Source organism: Bubalus bubalis, chromosome 20 (genome assembly GCF_019923935.1).
Source record: "Bubalus bubalis isolate 160015118507 breed Murrah chromosome 20, NDDB_SH_1, whole genome shotgun sequence".
Classification (NCBI taxonomy): domain Eukaryota; kingdom Metazoa; phylum Chordata; class Mammalia; order Artiodactyla; family Bovidae; genus Bubalus; species Bubalus bubalis.
Window position 1 is genome coordinate 36993347 of NC_059176.1, and position 21100 is coordinate 37014446.

General features: G+C 39.1%; 1 protein-coding gene across 2 annotated transcripts in view; it reads right to left on the reverse strand.

Annotated features, from left to right (window-relative positions):
- The window catches only part of SIN3A (SIN3 transcription regulator family member A), a 67857-nt gene that overhangs the window by 37886 nt on the left and 8871 nt on the right, over positions 1–21100 (reverse strand). For both annotated transcript variants that reach the window (XM_025270938.3, XM_006080677.4), the window contains exons 2-3: positions 8101–8322; positions 2890–3066 (exon numbers count right to left, since the gene is read on the reverse strand). In XM_025270938.3, coding sequence (XP_025126723.1) covers positions 2890–3066; positions 8101–8289 — 366 coding nt within the window. In that variant the 5' untranslated portion in view covers positions 8290–8322. The remainder of the gene's footprint in view (positions 1–2889; positions 3067–8100; positions 8323–21100) is intronic.

The window sequence follows — 21100 nt, forward strand, 5'->3', positions numbered from 1 at the left end:
TCACAAAGAGGAACAAGTTTGAAGGGCTACAAAGTTACAAGTGTGATCTAGGACAACTTAAGTTTTAGTTACTCAGGAGATATCTAAGGGAACTGCCCACTAGATGTATCCTACATACTCTGGGATTATTTTTAATTCTATATAACATCAAGTTTAGGAAAGTTTCACAAGTAAACATCTGATTTGACAAGCACTACTCTGGTGACATATTGTGAAACAGAATCTTTATGATCAAATAAGCCATTAAAGAGCAGTAGGTCAAGAGTTGCCCCAACTTCCACTATAGCCATGGTTAATGAGAGCATTTGTGCTGCCAGAGCACAGTGCGTATACCTGGTCAATACCAACTCAATGGAGGTTGGTCTTTTGGTACTTTATAAATAACATGACAATTTTTGTTGAAATTCAATATTCACAATTTTCCATATTGAAATGTTTCATTAGTGACCAAATTGATGGAACCTAAAACTCAGTAAGTTTGCAGAAGGGAAAGACTTTGGAAGATAATGAAGAATAGTATTTACAGTCACAAGAGAAGAGTTATCAAAAATAAACATACAAAAAATCAGAAACAAAAACAAGCACCCTATGGTGTAATATAATAAATACACAGAGAGCAAAAATGCTGAAACCTGAAGAAGGAAAGTATATGTGATGTATGTATGTCTGGAAGAAAAAGGTACAGGTCATAATGAACCACTGTTTAAAAATTAGTATAGTACAACTCTTTTATAAAAGCATGTATACAGTTCTAGAAATCATTACTTAGAAGAACACAACTTGGAACAAATCATTTGAAAGCTACAGGTTTAAGGAGGCATGTGGAGAAGGTCTTAGATTCTGCTGATGCATCTTCCTGGCTCACTCCAACAGGCATTTATTAGTAAAGTCCCCAACCTCCTGAAGTTCACAATCTTGTTGGGGAGACAAGCAAACAACTGTAAAGAGAACTTGCTTAATATGTGCCAAATATGTATGCTGCTGGCATTCAATAAATAACTAAATCACACCAAGCATGTCTCAAATTACTCAAATCTTCCTTGTCATCAATCTGCCAAAGACAAAGAAGAAAGTATAGACAATGTTGATGTATGAAATAAACTAAGAGTTCTCACTGAACACTTCCTTATTATAGAATATAAACGGTTTATTGAAGTTGGTTCAAATGCTTGTAAAACATTTTAAGACTGATCCAAAAATGGCAATCGATCTGAGAATATTAAATGAAATTACATGGAGGCACAAGAAACCATTTTACCTCTCCTTGTTAGAAAGGAAATTCAACAAGTTATTATGTCCAGGAATCACATTCAGGAGCTTGTAACCAAGAGAACAGAGCAAGAACACCTAAGTGGACCTGTGACTCACTCTATAACCCCAACTCTAAAGCCCTTTCTTGCTTCCTTGACAGCACCTGTAAAACATACAAAGTACACTCTATATACTCATAGCTAAGTGAGGAAGGAGAATAAAACAGGTGCTATGCTTTGACAGGGCTGACTGGAAAAAGGATACAGAAATAAATATATATTTTTTGTTAGTTTAATAAGTAAGTTATAAGTGCTTTTGCAATATTAAGGTATCAATTGCTGAATACAATATTAATATGGAATTTAGTCACACCAAACCAACTTAAAAATTTTTTTCAGGACTTGGTGAAGTGCTAAGTCTGTAATAGTAATACATTTTGGTATACAGCCACCACTCTACAGAGAGTAAAAATGTTTTAAGGAAAACATTGATATAGCTTACAAATATTTTCCCAAAGACAGAGCCCAGAGTAAAGTTTCAGGCCCAGATAATTTCTACTCTCTTTAGGACTATGTTTATGCATAGTCAACTCGTAATGACTTAAGCTAATATACAGAGTAAATTTCACAAAATCCCTCTATATAGCTTAGCTTTGGTGTGCTTTTATTTATGCAACATTTAATTTCTTTAGGCCATTGTTAAAGTTCTTAAGAACCCAAACAATGAGGGCAGGAGTCAGAGAGAACTAGATTAACCAAAAAATGAGAGAGATGAAATATCTGCTACACATGATGTGTCTTTTAAGGGTACATTGTTCATTCCTATTTGCAAGCTACTTGATATAATTACAATTGTATGACCAAATAAAGATCCAACATCTTATCTCTTTATAGGTCTTCAGTTTTATACTTCTTGCACTTGATTTCAAATTTTATATAAAAACTAGGGGAAAAAAAAGAAATCTGGAAAACTTACTACCATAATCACACATTTGGAAAAGTAACCCTCAACTAAACAGAGAGAGAAGGTTAGCTGGAAATGAAAGTTTCATTTCTCCATGGATGCCTCATGAATTTCAAAGTGTTGAAAACCTACAGTAGATCTATACCCAGTAGATCAGATGAAAACACTGACTTTTTATTCACAACGATAGCCTTTCCCAAACTTCATAATGGTTTCCCGAAAGGAGCATGTGATTTACTAAGGATGGACTTGATGATGCTAGCCAATTCAGCTAGTCATAAAGAATAAGAAGATTAAACCATAATACTTGGCTTCATTTGCCATACAGGACTGTAGTCAACCATGTGTATGTTAATAAAACCTTATTCCATGCTAAGAACTAAAGAGTTCAAAAGCAGGCATCCAAAAAATGGACATTATTTCATATGAAAATAGCTCCTCAATCCTGGAACGTTTGAACACCACACATTCATCCCCAAAACATCTCTTGAATGTATTCTCTGGATCAGGCACAAGGTGCTAAGACAGGAAATCTAAATAGGTTTCAAAACAAAAACAAAGGAAGACTTCTTGTCATTCACCCCCCAGCCTACTGTAAACAGCTGTAACACCACTAGTAACAAGCTGAAGCCAATGTTGCCTGCTAAGAGAGAAATGGAAGGGGCGGAATACCACCTTGAGTCTCTGAAACTGCTGCTGTCCCTGCACGGGTGCAACTGGTGGAGCTGGATGAGCGTGGCTCTGGACCACCTGGCCTCCGTGGGGCTGCACAGCTGTGGGGTGATGATGGCTGCTATGAACCGCTGCGATGGTGGGCCCATGACTGCTGGAGCTCTGCGGCACTGCTGAAACCTAGAATGGACAAAACACTGATGAGAAGCTTCAAGGCCTGTGCATCCTTCCCCAAATGCCTCTAACGAACACACACAAAGAAAAGATTACCAGAAACCCAAATTTCCCACAAAAGGGAATTGGTGAAATAAATTATAGCCCACCCATCTTATAGCAGAATTCTACAGCTATTAAAAATTATATAGCTTGGTATATCTCAAACTATCTGTGGCGAAGGACCAGTTTTTCTTGTTTCTTAAGTTCCGATCCTTCATGGACTACTACTTTTATGAAATACAATAAAAATGAATTACTATATATAATGTGAGATAAAAATACATAAGCCCCTATTTTTTATTACAAGGTTCTACTGACACAAAATTACAATGTCCAATTACTAAAGAAGTTTCTAAACACTCCATTTCTGTACTTATCTCATTACAGACTAGTATGAAAGTATTCACATCAACCATCTGTGGACCACAGTTTGAATAGCACCGATAGAGAGGCAAATATTTTAACACTTAAAAATGTTCACAATCCATAAACTGAATGTATTCATGTGTTGCATATGGATTTAAACTTTTAAATAATTTTTTAAAGCACATTACACAAAGCAGTATATATAATATACTAAGGATAAATTAGGAGTTTGGAATTAACATATACACATACAAGCGCAGAATTATTGATGCTTTTGAACTGTGGTGTTGGAGAAGACTGTTGAGAGTCCCTTGGACTGCAAGGAGATCCAACCGGTCTATTCTGAAGGAGATCAGCCTTGGGATTTCTTTGGAAGGAATGATGCTGAAGCTGAAACTCCAGTACTTTGGCCACCTCATGCAAAGGGTTGACTCACTGGAAAAGACTCTGATGCTGGGAGGGATTGGGGGCAGAAGGAGAAGGGGACGACAGAGGATGAGATGGCTGGATGGCATCACTGACTCGATGGACGTGAGTCTGAGTGAACTCCGGGAGTTGGTGATGGACAGGGAGGCCTGGCGTGCTGTGATTCATGGGGTCGCAGAGTCGGACATGACTGAGCGACTGATCTGATCTGATATGTAAATCAGATAACCAACAAAAACCTACTGTATAGCACAGGGAACTATACTCAGGACCTGGTAATAAACTGTAATGGAAAAGAATCCTATATACACACATACATGCACCGTGCTGTTCATCTGAAACTAACACAACATTGCAAATCAACTATACTGGAATAAAAAAATTAACATTCAGAAAGAAAACACAATAACATTTTAAATCCTAGACAACAAATATATAGTAAAATGTGACCATTTTATTTTGTGATGGTAAGGTTATAGAATATTTTTATTTTGTTTTATTTATTCTGTATATTCTTATTTGTTCCTGGAGTGAAAGCTCCAAGTCTCTAGCCACTGGACTAGGACTCAGGTAATTCCCCTTATTTACTATTTTAAATAAAGAATTTTTAAATTTTCCAACCTGTTCGTGGTCTAACATGAAACATATTTCTTATCTATTCTCTCTTGTCCTCTTAAAGGTTAGGGTTAAAATAGAAGTACAAACTCCTTTCCTTCTATTTCTATTGCAGGAAGTGTTATATAAAATTTCCAAAGCTTTAAAAATTTTCCTATTTCAGAACTTTAATCACTACAGAAAACAACTAAGGACAATACACCTGATATGCCACATCTCCAAGGTAAGGAGACTAAATAATATGACACTTTAAAACAATGTAAACTAAGTAATACAACTTAAGAATGTTTTTTCCCCAAGTCCCCACAGATTTACAAAGATCACCCTGGGCAGAGCAGAAGGTGGGAAATAGAGCAACTGTTTACAAATCCACAGAAACAATAAACATTAGAAGTAAAAAGAAACTATTTAGACGATTTGAAAAGCTCTAACACTTGTAAGAAGAGTTATATGTTTCTGAGCTTTTAATATTACAACATGCATATACTGAACGGGTTTTTCTAAGACTTAACTTGCATTTACAAATATTTGTGATGGCTGGTTTTATAAGCGCACATTATAGTTTCTGGTATAGGAATAAATGTGATTATCCCAGGTGTAGGAGAAAGTCATGAACTAGTTCAGACGAAAGTAATCACCCAAGGAAAACACACCACCTTTCTTTCCTCCAAGTCCTAATCTAACGATGTGATCTGAGGCAGTCCTGACTGCCCCACCCGGCCCCATACGCATGCACTAGGAGTGACAGCTAAGGAATTACCATTTCCTACTTCATCCAGCTTTCCCTCTTCCTTGACTGTTTTCTTATAATAAATTCCTAGATATGGAATTGCTAGGTAAAAAAATAACAACTTTGATACAAACTATCAAATCGCTCTCAAGGAAGATTAAACCAATTTATATTACCAGTACCAGCCAAACCTTTTTATTTTTTTCATTTTTACTTTATTTTTTCTGGCTGCACCACATGGCTTGCAGGGGCTCAGTTCCTTGACCAGGGACTGAATCCGTGCCACAGCAGTGAAAACCCAGAATTCTAACCACCAGGCTACCAGGGAACTCCTGTGCCAGCCCAACCTGTGCCTCTCTAGACTAGTTACTTACGTTATGGTTCTGACTGACCTGGAATGGAATATTATATAGGCAATGATTTTTTAAAAATTACTTGGGATGTGCACTGGTGGTCCAGTGGCTAAGACTCCAAGCTCCCAATGCAGGGGCCCGGGCTCAATCTCTGGTCAGAGAACTAGATCCCACATGCCACAGCTAAGAGCTCACATGCCACAACTAAAGATCCCGCACGCTGCAGCTAAGACCTGCAGCAGACGAGTAAATATATATATATATATTTTTTTTTTAATTACTTGGATCTATACATATATTCAAGTGGAAAGTTGTCCACTACATATTAAGTGAAAAGAAGTAACAGAACAGTATACACTGTATGGCCTAAATTATGCAAAGAGGGAAGTGCATCTAAATACTTAGAAAGGTAAATAAACATGCCTGCATATGCAGAGAAAACTCTGAATACCCGAGAAATGCACCCAGTGGGGTTAAGTCTGAGGGCTCAGAGGAAAAAGTCACATTATATCTTTTTTTTTTTAAACCGTGACATTTACTTTCATAATTAAAAAGGGCAAAACACAAATTTATATTTTTACAAAAAAGAGTGAACAGACAAGAGATGAATGATCAGTGTTGATCAGGATACACAATGACAGGAATATACAGTGCTGGAGTAAATAGAAATAAACTGGGACAGCTCTGAAAAACAATTTGACGTTACCTGCTAAAGGTGAAAATGTATGCACCCTATGGCCCAACAAACCCTCTCCTAGACACTCAAACTTCCTACTGTGTCCTCAGACCTGCAGTTCAGTTCAGTTGCTCAGTCGTGTCCTACTCTTTGCGACGCCATGAACCGCAGCCTGACATGCCTCCCTATCCATCACCAACTGCCAGAATCTACCCAAACCCTCGACCATCAAGTCAGTGATGCCATCCAACCATCTCACCCTCTGTTATCCCCTTCTCCTCCTGTCCTCAATCTTTCCCAGCATCAGGGTCTTTACAAATGAGTCAGCTCTTCGCATTAGGTGGCCAAAGTATTGGAGTTTCAGCTTCAATATCAGTCCTTCCAAAGAACACCCAGGACTGATCTCCTTTAGGATGGACTGGTTGGATCTCCTTGCAGTGCAAGGGACTCTCAAGAGCCTTCTCCAACACCACAGTTCAAAAGCATCAATTCTTTGGCGCTCAGCTTTCTTTATAGTTCAACTCTCACATCCATACATGACCACAGGAAAAACCATAGCCTTGACTAGACGGACCTTTGTTGGCAAAGTAATGTCTCTGCTTTTTAATATGCTGTCTAGGTTGGTCATAACTTTCCTTCCAAGGAGTAAGCATCTTTTAATTTCATGGCTACTAATCACCATCTGCAGTGACTTTGGAGCCCCCCAAAAATAAAGTCAGCCACTGTTTCCCCATCTATTTGCCATGAAGTGATGGGACTGGATGCCATGATCTTAGTTTTCTGAATGTTGAGCTTTAAGCCAACTTTTTCACTCTCCTCTTTCACTTGCATCAAGAGGCTCTTTAATTCTTCGCTTTCTGCCATAAGGGTGGTGTTATCTGCATATCTGAGGTTATTGATATTTCTCCCAGCAATCTTGATTCCAGCTTGTGCTTCATACAGTCCAGCATTTATCATGATGTACTCTGTATATAAGTTAAATAAGCAGACCTCCAGAATGGTCTGCAAAAATAAGCAGCTTGCACCAGAATGCAAACCACCTACTTCACTAATAAACACGCTGTTTAATTCCACTGCCTTTTTTAAAAATTTCCATAGCAAGACCTTCTTGATAAAATATGTACCGCACCAGCTCACAGTCTGGTGCAAGCTTATCTCACTGGGGATTGCCGCTGTGAGTACCACTGCACTAGGAAAACCTGTGAACACTCACTGAAGCCCCTAACAGGAAAAGTCTGGAAACAGCTTGATATTCTATCAACACAAGAATGCATAAATTAATTGAATATATTCATGTAATTCATAACCAAGTGAAAATTCTACTTAATTGGTCACATACTTGAAAATGGCTAAGTCTTAGGAACCACACCCCACCCCCCTGCCCGAAGTTACTCAGTCGTGTCCGACTCTTTGCGACCCCATGGATTGTAGACCACCAGGCTTCTCGGTCCATGGGATTTTCCAGGCATGAATACTGGAGTGGGTTGCCATTTCCACACAGAATGGGTTAAAAAAAATGAATCAAAGAAGAAAATATACATTTTTGCTTTAGATACAAGTTCAAAAATACCCAAACTAAACAACTTTATTGAAGCAAAAGGAACCACAGAAATTCAGGATGAACTTAAAGGTTACAACAACAACAACAACACTCTTTTAAAAAAAATGTGTGTGGTAAATACACAAGTGTACATTGTTTACATTATGTTTTATACCTTACATATAGCCCATAAATAGATTTTTAATACCTGAATGTTTAATAAAAACTCTGTAACTGGATGAATCACCAGTGTTCCTCCTTCACCCTAGTCCCTTGCTGGGCTCCAGCTTACCTGATAACTGGGTGTCACAGAGTACTGAATCCCTGTGGCTGACTGCATGGTCTCAGACACCGCTTCATACACGGGAGGGGCAGGGGCAAGCACCCGGTGCTGGTGAGGAAAAGCCTCTGCGCTACCAGGAATCCGACGCTGCTGGGCCGCATACACCGGTGACTCCTGGTCATCCAAACGTCGCTTCATTCTGCGCTCATGCTCAGGGATGCACTACAAAACCTGCAGAAATCAAAAGCAACCACATGCAAACCAATTCGCACTCCAATATAACGTGTACGACCAGTTACCCAAAAGTTCAACTCCTGGAGTCAGTGACTATCTACTGCATCTAGAGATGATCACCGGGTAGTTTAAGCGCATGGGGGACCACACACTCCCAACAGTGGACGGATTATCATAGCTGAGAGACAAAAAGGTAAATAATAACCCAGTTTGAATTACCTTGATACTGCAGAGTTGAAAAATAGCCTCCAATTTAGAAACACACAAATACAGCTTTCTTTATTCTCTGGTTTTCTCAAGTGCCATCATCCCTAATATTAATTATTCACCAGCTCTAAAAACATTCAAGTGTTTCTTCCTAACTCCTCTCAAAAGCTAGCACTATAATTGTGGTCTAATTTTTAAAGTATGAAATGTTTCAACAATTAAATGGTATCATAGAAAGAATACTAGGCCAGTAGTAAGAGGACAATGGTTGTAAACTTGCCAATTCAAGAAACTACGTACATCCCAATAAGCTCCTCCTTCCATGTAAATTTATTTCTTCAAAAATGAAATAAGGTTGAAACTGACCATTAATAAGGTTTCTCCTTATATTCTCAAATCCTAAAGTGATTCCAGAACCCCCCAGTTTAATAATCCCCCTGTACGGGAATACTTCCTTTCCCGCAACACACAAAGTCTAGTAACACTCTGGCCAGGAATCCAGATGGGTCTTTTCGGAGTTTTTCCAACATTGGTATCATTAATACAAGCATATCAATAAGAGAGAGAGCTCTAGTCAGCCAAAGACAAAATGGGGCCAAGCCCTACCACTTTTCTGGTCACAAAACATAGCTTAAGAAAGATACCGCTGCTGTGGTGAGAAGATTAAAAATACAGTAATAGACTTCACAAGCCACTCCCTTTCCATCTAAAGCAAGATTCTTTTTAAAGTCGGGGGGTGGGGGGGTGGGGGGGGCGCGGGGCGGGGCAGGGAGTGGGTTACCTACTTTCTAAACACACCCAAATCTCTTCTCCTCACTTCCCAGGGAGCGTGCATGCCCTGAGGAGAAGCACTCCTCACAAAGACTCCTCGAGGCTGCTTCACCTCGAGGCTGCTTCCCCTCTTCTCCAGCCTCGCTGTCATCTTCAGCATGCCTGTCACTCGGGTGCTCGGCCCTGAAAGAGCGTCTTGGGTTGTTCTCACACTCTCACAAACCTAAGTTAGACTCTGATACAGGAGCACAACTGTTTCATCTGCAAGCCAGCCATTTTCAAGATTATCCTTCTGTAAATCTCAAGCCATAATTAATCTTTCTGCTGATTATACTGTATTTTTTGCTGTGAGGGATATGAGATCTTAGTCCCCCCTACCAGGGATTGAACCCAAGCCCTCTGCATAGGAAGCGTGGAGTCTTAACCACTGAATCGCCAGGAAGTTCCTATTGACTATAAATTTAGATCAAAGGACTGTCTCCCAAATGTATATGATAATATGTTGAATTCAGTTAACTGGAGTTGAAAACATACTGCTGATGGCTGCCGAGGGGAAATAATTTAAAATGTCTTAACTGATTATGTCTTCCTAGGCTTTTCTAGTATGAAGTAGCATATTTAGCACAGTATTTCAAAATTTTTCAGACATAAGAAGTTAGAAATATAGACTGACACATGCTATTTGATACTTAAGAACTACCAGTCAACTATGAACACTCAATCTCAACCTATTTGGGAGTAAGTCTAATAAATGGACAGAGTAAAAAGTCTTAAAGACTTTTTGGCTATTACTTCTATGTAAACCCATGATCTAGATCACAGTTTGATCTTGGGTTCTATTGGCGTGGAACCTAGATGCTTAAACACACCTGAGATTAATCCCCAGAACCAAAAGCCAGTCAATACCTCATAAATGGAAAACCAAATTTAGATCAGAAGATCAAGGCACAGACTATGGAAAAAAAGACTAGAGTACCTGTCAAGACCTGGATTCTAGTCTGAACTGACTTGAAGCTATGTAACTTTGGTCCTGTCTTCTTATTTGCAAAAGGATGTAATTAGACTACTCTGTGCGTGCACGCTAGTCGTGTCCAACTCCTTGCCATCCCATGGACTGTAGCCCGCCTAGCTCCCTTCTGTCCATGGAATTCTCCAGGCAAGAATACTGGAGGGGGTTGCCATTTCCTTCTTCAGAGGCCCTTTCTGACTCAGAAATTGAACCTGAGTCACCTGGATTGGCAGGCAGCTTCTTTGCCACTGCCCCACCTGGGAAGCTATTCCCAAATGCTGGTCTACGGACAAGTCTATGGGAAGATGAAAAAGAAGGGGGAGGAGGCTGCAGTGAATTTTCCGAAGGTTAAGTATTAGAGAACTATGCTTTATTCTGAGATCATGTCCTATCTTTTAGCTATTAAAATATCATTTCCTTTATAAAGTGACTGTGATTCTATAAAGTAGTTAACTTAATTTGCCTCTAGAGTTTGCGTTCCAGACCATCTTTATAATACTGAAGAGGCTGCCCAAGGTCTGTACTTTCTGTGAACTGCCCTTTGCTTCTTTAACAATTACCACTCTTAATTCTATTCCCTAAATGATTCTCAAATCAATTGCTTCTCCCCTAGTCATACAGGCAACCCCTCATTTTGGGACCTTATCATCCTTTGTTACCAACACCTTCCAACCTCTCTCCCATCCAGTCTACACTGCTTTTAAAACGGTTGGCTTCAACTGCAAATCCAATCCAGTTGTAAATCCATCAATCCAGGATTTCCCTGGTGGTCCAGTAGTTAGGACAGTTAGCACGCTCACTGCTGAGGGGCCTGGGTTCAATCCCTGGTTGGGGAACTAAAATCCCACAGGTCACACAGTACAGCAAAAAAAAAAAAAAAAAAAAATCCAAATTCCTTAAGTTAGACTTCAGAATTCTTTCTCACTGATTGTGGGGACAATTTAACTCACCAATTATATCCTTTCAATCCCACCCTATCATCCAGGTTGTCAAAATGACTTTCCACTTCCCTAAAGAAGCCCGAAGTCTGTAAGCTTCTTCAAGACAGAGTCCTTCCCAACTTTGTCTGCATTTCTCACCTTCCAGACACTCATCACAGATGCTCAAATGCTGCATATGCAGAAGGGAAAGATAATAATTAACATAACAGCAGCATATATTGAGTGTCAATTTACTAGTAATAATTTAATCCATTCAATAACCCTGTAAGCAAGGTGCTACTACTCTCTATTTTATAAATAAGGAAACTGAAACACAAAGATTAAGTAAATTGCCCAATGTTGCACAGCTATGAATCCACGAAACCTGCCTCCAGAACCTGGATTCTTAACCATCTCACGATCCTATCTCAAACAGAAGAGAAGACAAACAGGAAAGAAGAGTTCCTTTACTAATTTAACACACACACGTTGAGCAACTTCTGCTTTAACTTCTCACACACTTACTTACTTACTTACTCATTCATCCTTTCTTCAGCCTTACCCAACAGCAGGCATGCTCTGGCAGCACTCATTCATTCATTTAGCAAATATTTAGATATGAAGGTGGTATATAAAGATATGAAGGCGATTTCAACCCATGCCCTAGAAAAGTTTGAAAGCTAGTTGGAGGGACTTTCCTGATGGTTCAATGGTTAATTAAGACTCCATACTGCCAATGTGGGTGGGTGGTGGGGGTGGGTTCGATCCCTGGTCACGGAATTAAGATCCCAGCTACCGTGAGATGCGACAGAAAGATTAAAAACAAAACGCTAGCTGGAAAGACCATATACAGCCTCACTAGTAATATAAAGTAAAATGATTACCCAAAGGAACTAGCAAAAATTAAAAAGAGAATGATGATATTCAGTGTAGGTGAGAGTACATGGAGACACTACTGGTGGTAATTGGTAAAGACTATTTGGTTGGCAACTTCCAGGCTTTTATTAAAATTTTAAAGCAAATTGAAAATGTGTGAAGGGTGGGAGAGGGGGAGGGGGAGGAAAAAAAAAAGAAAATGTGCATACTCTTTAACCACCTAACAATTCCACTTCTAGGTCTCTATCCTATACATCTGCCAAGTATATTTACTGCAGCAAAGTATGAAAATTTTAAATGTCTATCAATAGCTAAGTAAACTGGATCATCCATATTTAGAAAACTATGTAGTAATTAGAAGGATTAGGTTCATCTACAGGGAAAGGCAGACTAGTGAAAAAAATGAGCTACAGAATATATACAGTGTGCTCTCAACACAGACACAATGTACTTTTTAGATTTCTGCATTTCATTGTGTGTAAATTCTAGAAACAAGTATTGAAGTCTAGATAAGGAGATGCATGCTCAAGCACTTAGATAAAAGTATAGAGAACTCCCTGGAGGTCCAGGGATTAGGACTCTGTATTTTCACTGCAGAGGGCCCCCCAAGAGAGTGTACCAATGTCTGAAATGTTCTTAGAATATCACCAAGAAATCAGTTTGGATTAACGGATGATGGAATGGAAAGATGGATATATAATAAAACAAGTACTGTAAAAACGGAAATAGTAAAATTCAGGTAGTGTGTGTATATGGGTGTCAACTATAAAATTATATCAAATCGTGGGAGGAAAAGCTAATAATACAAACTAGTTCACAAGTGATACAAACAAGCACTATCAACTGGGAAGGGAGTAGAAATGTGTACACTGAGAAAGATCCTATACAGAGAAGGTAATACTTAGTTATATTTTGAAAATTAGGGATGAATTATGGTATGGGAGTATACAGGATGAATTAAAATATTATAGTAACTTGGACTTATAGGCAGTAAATAGCTATATAAAATTTTTGTCAATTTACCCATCCTACAAATAGTTCCTGAGTGCCAAGCCCTGTGCTTAGGGTGGGGGCCCCAGCACTGACAAGGACGTTCCCTGCTCCACAACAGCCCAGTCCTGCCCATCTGACTGCTACCAGCTCCTCACAACACTGCTGTCGACTGAGCACACTCAAAAGCCTTCTATCTGGAGGGAAACTGATAAAGAAATTAAGCGACTTATTCAAGGTCACATAGCTGGTTAAAGGAACAAAAAGGTAGATACTCTTTCTCCTTGGAATACATGATATATCTGGAGTAGAAATACTGGACAGACCAGAGGATCCTCCTTATAGAGAGGTACAGTATAATTCGAAACCATAAAGTATCTGAACACCAGATGATGGAGCCGCAAGAGTTAGAAAACTACTTTCAAGCCCCGATTCAGTTGACATGATTTTCATCTGCGACTATGGTCTCCAACTGTTTCAGATTTGGAGGTTACCCTATTATCAAAGCTCTAATCTAAGAAGGCAGAATTTAAAAAGCAAAAAAAGAGGAAAAAAAAGCACTCTGAGGGATAGAAACTAGTAAAGAAAGCCGAATGTGAGCAAACAATAGCACAGAACACTAAAAAGTCATCAGGTCATTTGTTATAATAAAAAGTGGGAACAGCTCCAGATCATCAGGCAAAATAATCATAATTCCCAAATAAAGTAAGTAGAGCAGGATAATTCTGACACTGCAGGGGAGTCTTCTGGAGCAGGACAGAACAACGAGGCGTGAACGGGGCACAGTTCAGACAGAAGGGCAGGGTAAAAGCTGACCCACTCAGGACAAGAAAAATAAAAGCCAATTTTCTAGTTTTACAAACTAAATGTCTTTAACCACAATAAAGTGTTGGCCTCTGAGAAATCCAGAAATTTCTCCATAATTACTAAAATCCAAATGGAAAAGTCCAACTTTAAAGAATCTTTTAATTTAGATTAAATTTCATACATTGGCTTAAAGGGAAACAATTTTTTCAGTCAAGGTAACTTCAAAGTAATAGTGTGCATGGAACATACCACCTTATTATGGAGGGTTTTAACACACAACCTTCTTTTTGAAATGCACTTAACTTATGGCTGACCCTTTAGTGCCTCTTGCTTTTGTGTTGGTATTATCTTGAATTAGGCACACTTTTTAATCTTTTACTTATAGAGTAAAAGAAAAATCTAAAATTATTCTCTCCTACTACATCACATGAAATCACATAAAATGTGTCCTGGTCAGTTTTATTTCAATGAATATTCTTGAAAAAATGGAAAGCTTCTCTTCAAAAGTAAAGAAATTTTTGCCAAAGCACAAGTGACTATAATTACTTCAACCCAGTAAAACTCCTGTCACATTCTACTTCAAAATCTGTCCAAAAATCCACTTCTGGATTTAAATCTGCTAGAAAGTGAAAAAAATGTTTCCAGAATGAAAAAGTCAATCCATTTAGATTTCCCACATTACTTAGAATAATCACTCAACAAAATTAACAACCCATTTTCCTCAAAATAACACAAGATATGAAACCCAAGCCTCCCCTGAAACGTAGTTTCACATTTTCCTGAAGAGGCAGTCCCCCAATCTGGGGAGATTCTGCCCCCCTCCAGGGTGCATCCGGCAATGTTAGAAGACATTTTTTGTTGTCACAATTCCAGAAGAGGGGTGCATCTCATGAATGGAGACCAGGGATGTCACCACACACGCTGCAGTGCACAGGACAGTTCCCCACGACAGAGAGTGATTCAGTCCAAAATATTAATAGAGCCATGGCTGAGAAACCTGGATTAATATAACGACAATCCCATTTGATATACACCTTTTGTGAGCTTTGGTGAAAGCTCATACTACAGCGTGACAACAATTTTTAAAAAGGTGATTCAGGACAATCACCTTGTATGTGCAGATGGTAACACTGCTTTCTTTACAACATGTGATTTACCTTTAACCCCAGTATGCCAGAAAAACTTATTAAACATTTGAGCTAGAAACACCTTTATTAGAAATTTTAGTGAGAATTTAAGCTGCAAATCCAAATTTTTAGTCCACAGCTCTCTGATTTTGAAGATATGCTGCTGCTGCTGCTGCTGCTAAGTCGCTTCAGTCGTGTCCAACTCTGTGCAACCCCATAGACGGCAGCCCACTAGGCTCCCCCGTCCCTGGGATTCTCCAGGCAAGAACACTGGAGTGGGTTGCCATTTCCTTCTCCATTTGAAGATATATATAACCAAAATAATCAATATCCTTTAAAATGCAACTGACTAGTCATCAACTGTCATGCACAGACTTATCTCAAGTAAAGTTCCAGCTTATTATTACTTTGGGGTTTTTATTGGTTTTTGCCCTCACATCATCAAACACAACTTTGGGCATCTGTCCATTTACAAACTGTGTCAAGTAAGTTTTGGTAGAAGAATACCATTGTACATCCTTTTAGCAAATTGGAATGGTCTACACTCTTGTTGAAAATACTGCATTCCTGAGTCCTTCTAGTTGAATGATTCCTGGATGAGGACATCATATTCCAGCCTGCACCCTACCCTCAGAAATATATTGTCTACTCATTAATTCTTCAGTTTGAGAAAATTCATCTAGGATATTATCATCTAAAGCCTCAAAGTCATCAGCTTGGCTTATGCAATCAATTCTACCATCACCATCATAGCCAAGAGTGTTGCTATCTGTTGCATTGTTATTGTTTACTCACTAAGTCATGTTTAACTCTCTGGTGACCCCACAGACTGTGGCCCACCAGGCTCCTCTGTCCACGGAATTTTCCAGGCAAGAATACTAGAGTTGCCATTTCCTTTTCCAGGGGATCTTCCCGACCCAGGGACTGAACCCACATCTCCTGCATTGGCAGGCGGATTCTTTACCACCAAGCCACCAGGGATGCCCATTATGCCCATTACTTTCATCTGTTAGTTCCTCTAATAACTGTGAAACGTTTTCCTCTGTTAGTTTTCCTCTTTGCCATTATTGGAGGAAAATAAAAGATTACAGGTTATGAAATATGTTGAATGAAAGCTTATAAAAAACTATAAAAATAGCAGCATAAAGAACTGTCATCTACTCTTCACTCAGATAACTCAATTGGTAATATCTTACATAATGTTTCAGATGGCATCCCCCAACTTCTTTTATACTTTTTTGAAAGATGCTGTAATGCTTTGGGCAAAGCAGTAAGAAAACTGCAGTAATGATGACTTAAAAATTTACTATTGTATCATTCTTCTAGGGTTTCCTAGGTGGTATAGTGGTAAAGAATCCACCTGCAATGCAGGAGTTGAAAAAATACAGATTCGATCTCTGGATAAGGGAAGATCCCCTGGAGTAGGAAGTGGCAACCCATTCCAGCATTCTTGCCTGGGAAATCCCACGGACAAGGAGCCTGGTGGGCTACAGTCCATGGGGTCGCAAAAAGTCAGACACAACTGAATAGGCGCGCATGCACACAACACATCCTTCTAGGCAATTCATCATTCTTCCGCTTGTTATTTTAGGTGTTTTTTTTAGCATAGTTGGGAATAACTGATCAGTAATAATAAAGTAATTCCTAAGATGATGAAAGACCAAAATGCTTCAAGATATAGGATAACTAAGATCATCAAGATCCTACAACGTAGGTCAGATGTATAAAGGGTAAAAGCTAGAACCAGCTTATTCCATTAAAAAGAAAATAAGTAAATTTCCGTTCTTTAAGACCTTTAATAAAGAATAAAGTCATGAAATATAAATTTTTACAGGTAGTTAATACTGCTCAAAAAAGAAACTCAAAAACTAAAATTGGGTCTAACTGACACTGATGTTACAGGCAAAAAATGGACAAGAAACTATTTAGTTCAATTCAAAAGATACTAACAAGTGTATCAGTATTCATTTTCTGATTTGATCACTGTATTGTAGTTTTATGTAAGTTGCATTTGGGAGATCTGGGTGAAGGTTATATGGCAATTCTTTGTATTATTTTCTCAAGTTTTTAAAGCCTAAAATTATTCCAAAATGAAAAGTTTAAAAAACTGAATATTAACAGTAGAGGAATTTTAAAAAAGGAAATCATTGTGTATCCCTCTTCTCAAGGACATTAACATTTACTTTATGTGACAAGGTTTCTATAAATTAACTGGCAAGTATAAAACAACAGATTAAGTATAACAGAAGTTATGTTAGCTGCAGCTTTAAAGAAAGTATTATAAAGAACAGAACTCAAGGTGGTTCTGTGGATGATAGATGTGCCGCTCACCTCATATTCCCTCTATTCTATTCGCTCTATTTCTGCCCCACACAGACACGGGCACACAAACCTTTGAGCATCTTGGTGTCCTCCACTGTGCTTAGGATAGTGTTTTGCTGTGATGGAAACCAAATCATTCATTCACACATGTATGCAGCCTCTAATATTTAGTAAGCACATACTATGTGTCGGACATTGTTCTAGGAGCCAGGGATATAGATGTAAATAAAATAAAACAAACTTCTCTTTCCTCAGGAAGTTTACATGTTTAAAAAAATATATTTATTTACTTGCCTGCGTCAGGTCTTACTTAAAGCAGGTGGGATTGTTACTTGTGGCATGCGAACTCTCCACTGCGGCACGTGCGATAGTTACCTGACAAGGGATCAAACCCAGACCCCCTGCACTGGACCACCAGGGAAGTAAGTCCCAGAAGTTTACATTGTAGTGGGAGAAATAAGATAACAGTGTTCAAAATATTAGACAGTGACACATGCTAAGAAGAAAAAGCAGAGGAGAATTTTTGAAATTTTAGGTAATAATGACCAAAGAATATCTCACTAATAAGGTAACTTATGAAATGAAGTAAATGAAGTAAGGGGCTGGCCATGTGGGGATCAGTAGAAGAAGCATTACAGGCAGAGGGGACAGCAAGTGCAGACTCTGACGTACATATGTACTTGGCGTTTTCCCAGAAAAGGGAAAGAGCCATGTAGTTGGAGTAGAATGGAAGAAAGACAGACTAGTAGGAAATGAAGTCAGAAAGGTAATGGAGTTGGGGGTAACAGGTAGAGAGTACACTTCTGTTCTCAGAAGTCATAATAAAGACTCATACTGAAATGGGAAGCCATTGGAGGGTTTTAAGCAGAGAATCACTTGGTTTGCTATGTTAAGAACAGATTGAAGAGTGGCAGTAACAAAACAGAACAGTTAAGGTGCTACTGAAATAATTCAAGCTAGAAAGAGAGATGTTAGTGACATTCACTGCTGTAGCTGGGGGTAGGGGGTGGAATTAAGTGGTCAAATTCTGGATAGTTTTTTGAATATAGAGCAAATAGTATTTTTCTGCTGTGAATAAGAAAGAAGTCAAAGATGCCTATTTGCTATCCAAGACGAAGTATGAAGTGGGCAACTGGATTTGTTCCTCTACAGTAGACAGGAGAGGTTTCCAGTGATAGAAATGTGAGTTATCAGTATTGCCTAGATTTTGGAAAGGCGTATGGTGCACAGTGTAGCTCTCCATAATCAAGCACATTCGCATTTCTGCACCAAGTGGGACAGCTCAGATCAGGCTGTGCCTCTGAATTCCTTATTACCAGATTCCAAACTTACCAAAATTTGGAAGTTGTGCCTCTGAATTCCAAACTTACCAAAACAAACAAAAATACTTGTATTTCAGAGCTGCAAATAAGGGATTGTGTCTCTGTATATCCTTCGACAGCCTGCAAGTCAGCAAGCCTATCCCTGGAGGGTATCAACAGGACTGAGAAAACATTCACCACCACGATGCTGGTAAATATAACTAACATGCAGGCACTCACAAAGAAGAGTGGGTGAGGAAAACAAAAGCAAAAGGGAGGAGCTAAAAGCAGATGGATCAGTTAGAAATTCCTACCAATAAAAGCCCAAGTAATTTTGAAGCCAACTGCCAACTAAACAGAGGTATCCTCTAGTTGTTTAGTCACTAAGCCATGTCTGACTCTTTGCAATCCAATGGACAACAGCACGCTAGGCTTTCCTGTCTTCCACTATCTCCCACAGTCTGCTCAAACTCATGTCCATTAAGTCAGTGATGCCATCCAACCATCTCATCCTGTCACCCCCTTCTTCTCTTGCCCTCTTATCTTTCCCAGCATCAGGGTTTTTTCCAATGACTCGGCACTTCGCATCAGGTGGCCAAAGCATTGGAGCTTCAGCTTCAGTTCTTTCAATGAATATTCAGAGTTGATTTCCTTTAGGATTGACTGGTTTGATCTCCTTGCAGACCAAGGGACTCTCAGTCTTCTCTAGCACCACAATTTGAAAGCATCAATCCTTTGGTGCTCAGCCTTCTTTATGGTCCAGCTCTCACATCTGTACATGACTACTGGAAAAACCACAGCTTTGACTAGATGGACCTTTGTCGGCAAAGTGATGTCACTGCTTTTTAAAACAATATCTAGGTTTTCTTCCAAGGAGCAAGCGTCTTTTAATTTCATGGTTGCAGTCATCATCCGTAGTGATTTTGGAGCCCAAGAAAATAAATCTGCCACTGTTTCCATTTTTTTCCCCCATCTATTTGCCATCAAGTGATGGGACTGGATGCCACGATCTTAATTTTTTGAATGTTGAGTTTTATGCCAGCTTTTTCACTCTCCTCTTTCACCCTCATCAAGAGGCTCTTTAGTTTCTCTTTGCTTCCTGCCATAAGGGTGGTGTCTTCTGCATACCTGAGGTTATTGATATTTCTCCCGGCAATCTTGATTCCAGATTGTGCTTCATCCAGCCTGGTATATTGCATGATGTACTCTGCATATAAGTTAAATAAGCAGAGTGATAATACACAACCTTGATGTACTCCTTTGAAAATTTTGAACCAGTTCATTGTTCCATTTCTGGTTCTAACTGTTGCTTCTTGACCTGAATGACTTGACAAGTTTCTCAGGAGGAAGGTAAGATGGTCTGATATTCCCACCTCTTCAAGAATTTTCCACAGTTTGTTGTGATCCAGTCAAAAGCTTTACCATAGTCAATGAAGCAGTAGATGTTTGTTTGGAATTCCCTAGCTTTCTCTATGATCCAACGGATGTTGGCAATCTGATCTCTAGTTCCTCTGTCTCTTCTAAACCCAGCCCATACACCTGGAACTTCTTGGTTCATGTACAGTTGAAGTCTAACTTGAAGTATTTTAAGCATTACCTTGCTAGCATGTGAAATGTGCACAACTGTGTGGTAGTGTGAACATTCTTTGGGACTGGAATGAAAACTGACCTTTTCCAGTCCTGTGGCCACTACTGAGTTTTCCAAATATATTGACATATTGAGTGCAGCACTTTCAGTTCAGTTCAGTTGTTTAGTTGTGTCCAAATCTTTGCGACCCCATGGACTGCAGTATGCCAGGATTCCTTGTCCATCACCAACTCCCAAAGCTTACTCAAACTCATGTCCATTGAGTCAGTGATGTCATGTAACCATCTCACTTTAACAGCATCATTTTTAGGATTTGAAATAGCTCAGCTGGAACTCCATTACCTCCACTAGCTTTGTTCATAGTAGTGCCTCCTAAGGCCCACTTGACTTCACACTCCAGGATGTCCTCTAGTTATCAAACTAGAAAATGTCATCAGAGTTCAGTTTGTAAACTACTTATCTATGACCGATTGTATGCCAGGACTGTCCTAGACACTGAGGCTATGGAGAAAATAGTCCCAATCTATATGAACTGTGAGCTGCTGGTGCAGCTCTCCCTGAGGAAAATCAGTATCAGGTTGCTGTCCTGCAAATATACAAGGACAAAAAAAATCTGCATTTGGTTATATCTGACAACAAATCCCACTGGGCATGTCTTTAGGGACTTTGGGGGAGAAGGGCTTGCCTTTTGAAGAAACAGACAGCAAAAGAAAATTACATAACTGAAGAGAAGTCAAAGGTCTTTAATGTGTTGTTAAAAGACAATTGAACAGATAATTGTATAAAGATAATTAAAATTCAAAATTTAAAAGATATCTGCCAGAAAAACAAAACTCCTTGAAATATTCAGAACTCAG